This window comes from Megascapheus bottae, chromosome 10 (genome assembly GCF_031878675.1).
Source record: "Megascapheus bottae isolate mThoBot1 chromosome 10, mThoBot2.hap1, whole genome shotgun sequence".
In the NCBI taxonomy this organism is placed as follows: Eukaryota; Metazoa; Chordata; class Mammalia; order Rodentia; family Geomyidae; genus Megascapheus; species Megascapheus bottae.
The window spans coordinates 30400604-30411013 of NC_143518.1; the positions used below are offsets into that span (position 1 = coordinate 30400604).

At 45.4% G+C, this 10410-nt stretch overlaps 1 protein-coding gene across 3 annotated transcripts in view; it reads right to left on the minus strand.

The window, feature by feature from the left end:
* Positions 1-8548, minus strand: part of Pou2f1 (POU class 2 homeobox 1) — a 145909-nt gene extending 137361 nt beyond the window's left edge. For all 3 annotated transcript variants that reach the window (XM_090340530.1, XM_090340529.1, XM_090340528.1), the window contains exon 1: positions 8473-8548. In XM_090340530.1, coding sequence (XP_090196656.1) covers positions 8473-8533 — 61 coding nt within the window. In that variant the 5' untranslated portion in view covers positions 8534-8548. The remainder of the gene's footprint in view (positions 1-8472) is intronic.
* Between the last annotated feature and the right edge of the window lie 1862 nt (positions 8549-10410).

Consider the following 10410-nt stretch of genomic DNA (forward strand, 5'->3'; position numbering starts at 1 on the left):
TTTAGCTACTCAAGAGGCTGAGAATTTAGATGTAAAACCAGTCACACTTATTTCCAATTAACCAGCAAAATGCCCAAGTGGTAGAGAATGAGTTGAAAAAACCTAAATGAGAACACAATGTTCTGAGTTCAATCCCCAGTACTGGAGAAGAAAGCTGGGGGGAGTAGGGGAGAAGGATTAAGATAATTATTTCTAAAGACTGGGAATATCTTACTTACTACAGTATGACTCAGAAAACAAGGGGATTTTATTCAATAAGCAGCCCATGAAAGGAAATGTAATTTTAAAAAAAATCATGAGCTGGGTGCAGTGGCTCACACTTGTAATCCTAGCTACGCCGGAGGCTGAGATCTGAGGATCTTGATTCAAAGCCAGCCCAGCACAGCTATCCATGAGGCTCTTCTCACCAGAAAACCAGGCATTGTAGCTCAAGCCTTGAGCTGAGGAGCTCAGGGACAACTCCCAGGCCCAGAGTTCAAGTTCCAAGAATGACAAAAAGAAAAAAAATCATCTTATAGTGAGAAAGCTTTTATGTCACTGAAGCCCATCAACAGTAGAATTTCATTTCTTAAGGTAAACACATATTAAAATACAAATGAGTCTTAATTATGTTTATTTCCTAATAGTTCCTACTTAGATTTCTTATTGCAGAGAAATCTTACTAGAAAAAAAATCTGCAATAAATTTTATTAATTTTTAATATCTCACTGTTCTAACTTCATATTTCTATGATTCCAATATAAAATCCAGTAAGATTACAAAGAATTATGAAATAAATCATGTGATAAATTAAATCGTACTTCCTATGAGTTTTAGTATTGTCAGCTAAGTAAACTTAGTACTCATATTGTGTTTTTCATATTTAGAGAAAATACAGTTCCTTAATTGTTAAATGCTGCATTTTCAGTTCAGTAATTCAAAAGAGAACCTGATAAACCTAGAGTCTGCTGATTCTTTTGCTCACTTACTAATCCCATCAGGAAAATGGAGGCAATACCTTAAGCCTAAATGGTGAAAAATTTTTTAAAGTTTAAAGGCATTTTATCAAAGATATCCTATGGATGCTAAGTAAATTAGCACTGAGTTTTAATTGGTAAAAATTAATTCATAAAAGAGTTCCATAGGCATTATCTTTAAAAAGCTTTGAAAAGTAGGGCCGGGAGGTTGGCCTAGTGGTTAAAGTGCTTGCCTAGCATGCACGAAGACCCGGGTTCAATTCCTTGGTACCACATACATAGACAAAAGCCGGAAATGGTGCTGAGGCCCAAGTGGTAGAGCTCTAGCCTTGAGAAAGTCCAAGGACAGGGCTCAGGCTCTGAGCTCAAGCCCACGACTGGCAAAAAAAAAAAATTAAACTTGGCTGGGAGCCTGGCCTAGTGACAGAGTGCCTGCCTAGCACGCATGGAGACCTGGGTTTGATTCCTCAGTACCACATACACAGAAAAAACTGGAAGTGGTACTGGGGCTCTAGTGGTAGAGCACTAGCCTTGAGAAAGTCCAAGGATAGGGATCAGGCCCTGAGCTCAAGCCCAGGACTGGCAAAAAAAAAAAAAAAAAAAAAAAAAGCTTTGAAAAGTAGAATAACTTGTATTCCAAATTCTAAATACATTGTAAAGGGATCAGTAAATCAGTCAGGGTCAGTAAATCAGTCAATGGTTTGTGCTATTTTTGCTACTCTTGCCACTACTGACGAGTTTTCAAAAACTTTCATCAATTTACAGCAATAACAAATACTTTAGTACAAAATAAAGCTATTGGGCCGAGAGTGTGGCCTAGTGGTAGAGTGCTTGCCTAGCATGCACAAAGCCCTGGATTGGATTCCTGGGTTCCACATACACAGGAAAAGCCAGAGGTGGCACTGTAGCTCAAGTGGTAGGTAGAACACTAGCCTAGAGAAAGCTCACCAACAGGGCTCAGGCCCTGAGTTCAAGCCCCAGTACTGGCAAAAAAAAAAAAAAAAAAGGCTTGACAGAAAACTAGATTTAAAAATCTAGTTAACAATTATCTTTACTTACAAAATAAAAATTTGATCAGCATTGTGCAGAAATGTTTGCCAAAAGATACATAAGGCAAGTTCTATTCTGTCAATCTTAATCATTACCTCTTTTTATAGACATTTATATTACTTGGACACCATAAAAAAGAAAAATTATGCTGTTTTAAGGAATTGGGACATGCCTGTAATTCCTGCACCAGAGGAGACTGAGGCAGAAGAGTTTCCAAAGCCATTAAGGGCTACGTTCCTAAAGACTCTATGTTTAAAGGGTATGAGGAATAGCCAGAGTAATGTCAGTCATCCTAGATTTCTAGCTATTAAGGAGGCTGAGATCTGAGGATGACAGTTTGAAGCTATCCCAAAGGAAAGTCTCTGAGACTCTTATCTCCAATTAACACCAAAAGGCTGGAAGTGAAACTATGGCTCAAGTGGTAGAGCTCTAGCAGTGACCAAAAAAAAAAGCTATGGGACACAGACCAGGCCCTGAATTTAACCCCTAGGGACTGGAACAAAAAAAGGAGGGATACGCTAGGGAAGATTAACTCAGGAAGGCTACAGAACCTCAAATAAAGTGCATGTGTTACTGAATCAAATCCACAACCTTCAACTCTAATATCTAATATTAGATTTCCTTGAAGAAGTAATACATATATTTTGCTATGTTTGCTCAGGAATTTAGCGCTTATGAAGACAATACAAACAAGAACATGGGTGACCACAAAGGGGCATGTTTTGTGGGCAACTTGTTCTACTTTCTGAATAATAATTGCTTGAATAGTTCTAAATAAAATCACTTTACTAGTCATTAAAAGTTTGTAATTGAATCAGTAGTGATATACCAAAGCAAACTGATGTCAGCTGCATGGTATTATTTTTACAAGTTCTAAAATACAAAGATTAAGAAAGTGGCTTTTGTTGTTGTTGTTGCTTTCCAGTCCTGTGGCTTGAACTCAAGGCTTAGACACTGGGCTTCTTTTGCTCAAGGGTAGAGCTCTATCAATTGAGCTACAGCACCATTTCCAGCTTTTTCTGAGTAGTTTATTGGAGGTGGGAGGCTAATGGACTTTCCTGCCAGAGATGGTTGTTCCTCTCTTCTCAGCCTCCTCAGTAGCTAAGATTATAGGCACAGGCATAAAATGAGTGGGGTCTAGTGGGTCTTTTAGCATTAGAAACAAAATCTAAAAGGTGGCTCAAGCTTCACCCTCAATTGAAGATGGAACAATACTTGCCATTCACTGCTAATCCTACTATTCAGAAAGCTGAGACCTGGGGAGTCCCAGTTTGAAGCCAGTTCCAGGTAGAAAGACCAAGACTATCCCCTGATAGTAAGCACAAAGCCAGGATTAAAGGTGTGGCTCAAAAGGTAAAGCTCAGCCTGTGAGTAAGCAAACAGCAGATAGTTAGGCCTAGAGTTCAAGCCCTGGCACAAAGATCCAGCAATACAGATTCAAGAAACACTTCAGATATTTCATTTTTAGTGGAAAACATTTATGAAAGGTAACACTAAAATATCTAGTTCTCTCATTTGATAACCATTTGCCTAAGACATTCAAAGCTCTCATAAACATCCAGTGGCATAAGAGCAATTTGATATTCTGAACCCTAAACTTATTCCAAAATTCACTGACCAGATGAATGACAGGTTAACAATTAGTATATTTTACTTTTACTGTTTTTCTTCTACCTACTGGTGCACTGAACAGTAAATTAAAAATACAACAGAAGCCAGGAGTTTGGCCTAGTGGTAGAGTGCTTCTCTAGCAAGCACGAAGACCCGGGTTCGATTCCTCGGTAACACACACACACACACACACACACACACACACACACACACACACACACACAGAGAGAGAGAGAGAGAGAGAAAAGCTGGAAATGGTACTATGGTTCAAATGGTAGGGCTCTAGCCTTGAGAAAGCCCAAGGACAGCGCTCAGGCCCTGAGTTCAAGCCCCAGGACTGACAAAAAATAAGTTAATAAATACAGCAGAACACTACTTAAATCTAAATAATAGTCACGGCTTGTTTTTGTTTTTACAACCAGCATTTTTACCATAACGAAATGAAAAGAATTAGAAATTAATTTGAGAGAAGAGGCTAAAATTACTTTTACAGTAATGGCTTCAAAGCAGAACAATACTTCCAAAACTAATAACATTTGGTCAACTGTCATATGAAGAATGTTCAAGATCTTAATTTAAAAGTTCCATCATAGTTAACTGAGGGAAAGGGAGAAGTTGAGGAAGAAGTGATAATGGAAAGTCATCTGACAGATACAAAAGAAGACAGACAGACTTTAAGCTTCAGCCCTCAAAAGCAACCTAAAATTCTCCAGCAAACTTTGCTCACAAATAAAGCACAGCAATTCTCACACATACATAGAGCAATTTAACCATTACCTTAAGACAAACTAGTTAAAATTTGATAAGAAATGCCTAAGGAAAGACACAACAAATATATCACAAAGTATAAGTGGAATCTCTACTTTGCCAATAAGAAAAATTTTTAAATAACTAATCAAAACAAAATGCATAACATCCAAAAAGAATTATAAATCTTTAAAAAACGATTTGTAGAGCACCTAATTTCTTATCATTATCCTACCTTATTTTAAGCACTAATTTCAACATAAAAGAATATACTGTCCAGCGCCAAGTGCTGGTGGTCACACCTGCAATCCTAGTTACTTAGGAAGCTGAGATCTGAGGCTCAAGGTTCAAAGCCCCAGATCTTCAGGGCACAAAAGTCCCTAGACTCCTATTTCCAATGAACTGCAAGAAAACCAGAAGTCGTGCAAGAGCACTAGCCTTGATCTAAAGCACTCAGGGACAGAGCCCAGGCCCAAAGTTTAAGTCCCACGACCAACCAAATAGAGAGAGAGAGAGAGAGAGAGAGAGAGAGAGAGAGAGAGAGAGAGAGAGAGAGAGAGAGAGGGAGGGAGGGAGGGAGGGAGGGAGGGAGGGAGGGAGGGAAGAATATACTATCCTATTTGCTTCATTTCAGTTTTACTCATTAAAAATAAGACTCAAAAGCAATGATTGTAATCCTTGGACTTGTGAGGCAGTGACAGGCAGATTATGAGTTCAAGGGTAATTTTTGAGACATGTCACAAAAACTAAAAGGTACTAAAGCAAATGGTCTCGCCATAACCCTGGACTAATTAAGTAGCTTCTTAAAAGTGTTTGGGAGATTACACCAAATCTATGTAAAATAAGCATGTGTACGCTTATTATAGACATGGATCGTGTCTGATTATTCTTATTTGAAATCCAAATTTCATTTGAAATTGGAGAAAATCAAATTTTTTCTTCAGCATGGAAAAGCCAGCAAAACATTAATGCCAGGTAACAATACTTTCCCTTTCTCTTTATTACAAAAGCTGTAATAATTAAATCTGGCTTATTTGAAATTTGGTTAAAATGTATTTTATCACCCTGAATAAAATATCTGCAGCCTCAGTAGTGGTTAAATTGCAGCTATAAAGGAAATTGTCCCGAGATAAATGGTTTCCCTATGAGAAGGCTTCATTGCTACACTTCACCTCAGGATAATAAATCAAATTAACTGCACCTTGTCCTCTATCCAATGACATCATCAGTTTGACCACATCTTGGGAATTGGGTGCAAAAACATATGCTATTTAAAGCATGAAATCATATTACTGCCTTTTGTCCATCCGACCTCATGCTGCAGTCTCTTAAACAGTCTGAAGCAGCTGGTCACCTGAACATTCTCTTGAAAAAGATTTTTTTTTTTCTAACTGTATTCAGAGCCTATCTACTGGATGAAAAGGTGGGGAAAAAAATACATCGAGAACTAGTTAAATTACCTTGCAGTTAGTGCATTAAATCTACAATTTTGTTAAAAATTAAAAGATTAATTTCTTTAATATGTAGCTAGACACAAAATAAGTAGCTAGTGTTCACCATAAGTGGTTTAATATAATTTCAACGGTTCAAAATTAACCTAGTGTTAAACATGACTCCTCAAATACCTCCCTCAAGAAACAACATTTAAAAAAAAAAAAGCAAACTATAACTACACAAAGAAATCTTAAAATTTTGTCCACAGAGATAAAAAAATCAACATTGTTTCCTCTAAACAGTAAAAGTTGCTCTGCCTTTCACAGGCCAACTGTCCTAAGTCTAGATAAAACATGAAATCAATTCTGACAACTTAAGCAGAGGGGCGGGTATGCTAGAAGGAGAGTAAGTTCCAAGATGAGTGCGGACACAATGCCTGTGTTTATTCTGCTATTTTCACTCATTTAACCATGACACAAATGCTCAAAGAAAACATAACCTCATTTCTGTTCTCTGTAGTGCAACCATTAAAATAAGCAAGTCTAGGACAAAAATAGAACAAAATTAATGTCAACCTCACTTAAAATTAGGATGCAGAGGTTAGAAAGAATGCACCGCAGGGAAATTAATAAAGTACTGTTAATTGGAATTTCTGAAATACTTAGCTACTCTACAACTCCTACAAAGAAAAAAAAATTACTAGGCTTTTTGTTTCACAAATACTACAGACTTTTATAAAGCTCAAAAGTATTTACCTTGGGTGGAAGGACAGGGGGACTATCTATGCTCATAACAATGTCATCTATGTGATTTAAACAAAAATAGATTTCACAGCCTCTGAAAATGAGAAATAAAATAATTTTTCCCTAGGCCCCATGTTACTGCAAACTAAGAAAGTCCTTTTAAAGAGAAAATCAACCACCACAGAGCCGATGCGTAGATGGAGCTGTCTTAATGTTGTTAAGGGCCCAGGAGGGTGTGTTTTGCCCACGAAGGAGGAAAGCACAGTGACAGTTGGTGGAGTAGTCATTTTGGTTATTAGTAAATAAATCAAGCAGGAGAGAACCTGAGGCCTAGGCAACTACTAGAGGAGTCAAGGCCTAGCTTCCCCCTTCTCTCCCCAGTACAGGCTGGGTTTGATCTCAGAGCCCAGCAGATTGCCAAAGGAAAAGGGAAAGAAAAAAAGAAGAAGAATCATATCGAACCACAAAAGCACATGGGGCGAATGTAAAATATAAACACGGCGTTGGGCTGTGAGTGGCTGTTATTAAAGGTCTGAATTACTAAACATGAGAGGCGGGGAAAGCCAGGCGGCCATTTCAATAATATAAACCTCCCCGAATTAGACATTATTCAAATGAGAGAGGCTGCGCTGAGCGAGTCGGGTGGACCCTGCACCCAGCGAGAAAACACCACCACCGAGCCAGGGAGGGGATCCCCGTCCCCGGGCACCCACTCCCAGCAGGAGAGAGGAAATCCAGAAAACCATCAACTTGTCAGGCCGGCCAGACTGTCTGGGGCGGGACGGCAGCCTTTTAAGGCCAAGTTCTCCGGAGGCCTCGGGACGCTCAGAGCCAGCAATGCCCCCATGCCCCCCTCCACCTACACGGACCACCGGGTCCCGGCGTGGAGGGGGTGGGGGGATCCCCCACGCCGACACCGTAAACCCCCCTCTCCCGGAACGCTACGCCCGAGGGGGCTCTCCCAGACCCGCGGGACGGCTGTCCGGTGGCACCGGGGCACATGCCGTTCCTTCCGAGGGGAACTTTCTCCAAGGGCCCTTCCCACCCAGTCGCCCCCAAGGAGGCGCGGAGAAGCCCAGCGCGGGCCCTCCATCCCCGCAGCCCCCCGGACGCCTCGCGGCGCCCACGGTCGCTGCCCCTACCCACTTAGGAGAGCAGGCCCGGCTCGGGTCAGGCCGCCAGCCCCGGGCACCAACAGGGCGCGGCCGAGGTGCCGGGGCCATGACCCCCGGGCTCGGCCCCGCGCGGACCCCCGCACGGAGGCGGGCGCGGGCTGGACGCGCTCCCCGGGCGCACCCGCGGCGGGCGGCCACCCCCGCCCCCGCTCCGCCCGGGCCCGCGTCCGCTCCCGCCGGGGAGACTCGCGGGTGTCCGGCCGCCGGGGTCCGCTCCGGCCCCGCCGCCCGCCCGCCCGGCTAGCCGGGCATTGTGCTCGCCGCCACCTCCGGCCCCTCCACGCCCCCCCCCACCCGCGCCCGGCGGTCCCGGCCGCCCGCCCGCGCCCCGCCGGCCCGGCAGCTATGAATATGTAAAATGTCTTTATTGTCCTCTCCCCGTGCCCCGGCCCCGCCGCCCGCCGCGGACCCGCTCGGGTTCGGGCTCGGCGCGAGGAGGCGGCAGCGGTCGGCGGAGGAGGAGGGCCAGTGTCTCCGGGCGGGCGAGCCGGCGACGGGGTGGGCCGGGGGCAGGAGGAGGGCGACGGATGGCAGCCCCCTTGGCCCCGGGTCTTTCCCCTCCGCTGGGTCGCTCCGAGCCTCTCTCCCCCTCCGTTCGGTGCCCGGCGGGGGCTCCGTGCTTCCCGGCCCCCCATCTCCCCGCCGTTAATTATAATAATCCTGAGTACTAATAAATTATGCTAAGTCGCGGGGGGGGGGGCAGCGGGAGCCGGGGTTGAGTATGAATATGAATATGTAAAATGCTGTAATGATTACCTGCTGCTGCTGCCGCCGCGGCTGAACTCTCATCTTGACTCGCTGCTCCTCCGTCCGCCATTTTGAATATTTTAACCAAAATCGCCCGGTCGATAAACCCTCCCTCGCTCCCGCTCCCCTCCCCCCTCCCGCCTCCTCCCGCCCCCTCCCGTTCCTTCCTCTCCCCGGGCGCGCGCCAGGGGGCGCGCGAGGCCGGCGCTCCCGCCGGCCCCCCCCTTCCCCGCGTGGAAAAGCTCCGCCCCCCTCGCGCGCTCTACGCACGCGCGTCCGGGCCGTGGCGCCCTCTCTGCAACTATAGCGCCCTAAGCCTGCCAATCAAGCCTTCGCTCCGGTTTTGTGTTTGTTGTTAGGTGGTTTTTGGTGGTTTTTTTTCCTCGTCTGCTAGACGCATGCGCGACTCTCTTCACGCGCCGAACTGGGATGGGCGCATGCGTTTCCTCCGCTCCAGAGGCACGGCCCTAGTCAAAGTGGGGTGGTGTGTCGAGTGCTTGGGTGCTCCTTTTACAGTCCTCCCGTAGCCCGTGGGACTTCGGCTTCCCTCGCTGATGTTGTAAAAGGTCAGGGGCCCCAGAGGCCCCAGTCGCCAAGAGCGTGGAGGCTCACGGGTCACCCGCGAGCGCTCCACACGCGCGTCCCCGGCCCCCCTATCACTTACTTCAGTCTCACTTGCCGTGGACTCAGTGACCACAAAGGAGGGGCTGCTCCCCTGCTAGGTAATTTCCGGCCCTGTGGGCAGGTAGGGGCGGGCCGGGGCCCCCGATGCGGAGGGGGTGGGGGGAGGCCGGGGGCGGGGAGCGGGACCGGAGGCACCTGCCTGCCCGGGCGAGCGGCGCGGTCCCGCTTTAAATTTGAATCGGAGCTAATCCCCGCCCCCGACGCCGCCCGGGCTGGCGGCCGCGGGCGCGCGCGCGAGGGGGCGTGGCCAGCGGGGGGTTCCACTCGCCCCGGAGCGCTGCGGCGCCGCGCTGTCCCCTCGCCCACTTCCGCCCCGCGGGTCTCGGGTGTGCCGCTAGCCGCCCGAGCGAGCCCCGCTGCGTTCCCTGTCCCCCGCTTTTTCCCCCCAGTTGTGGGACACTTTGAAAACCTAGGATGTCCTAGCGGCTCCATGGTGAATGGCACTTCGCAAATTAACAGTAAATAAGCTTTCTTGCTAGCTAGCCAGAATGTGACTGTTTTCTCATTCAGATAGAATTGTAGGTCTAATTATTTTACTAATGAGACCTTAATGAAGCCCCAAGACTTTTCTACATTCTTTTCAGAATGAAAAGGGGAAAATGCATTTCGTAGTAAACAAAGTAAATTATCATAATCAAATCCGACGCTGGTTTGTCCTCCGGAGATAGGACTAAAGTTGAAATTGGGTAAAATTGCAGTTTCTCCATTCTACATTGATCCTTAAGAGCGGTTGTTGAGCAGCTTAAGTTTCATGGTGAATCCTAACCTGCCTGTTGAATTCTGCGCACTGCACAAGTTACAGTAGAGGTTATCAGCAAGAGCCAATACTTTGGGGTGAAATTGATTATTCATGGTAATTAAGCCTTAACTCATGCTCAGGACTGTATAAAGCAAATAGGGAGATTTCCTTAAAATCAAATTACTTCAGACCACTCCGTTCAAAACAAATACAATAGAGGAAGTGCAAAATTTAGGCATGTTAATAATTTTTAATAATAAATGAATATCTGAGAGTATGGCATAAGTCTGTTCACCAACACTGAATGTTAGGAAAGTCCAGTCTCATCAACCTTATTTGAAATTGAGGCAAATACATATCCCCTCTCATGGGAGCATGGATTTGAAGCCTTCACTAAGAAAAAATAACTCAAATCCCTCACATTCTTATTTCCTCTTTAATCTTAGTTCTGCTCATTGGTTCAATAAGTAAGTGAATATGACCTTCAGTAAGTCATGAATACAAGGGTATGTGTATTCATTCTT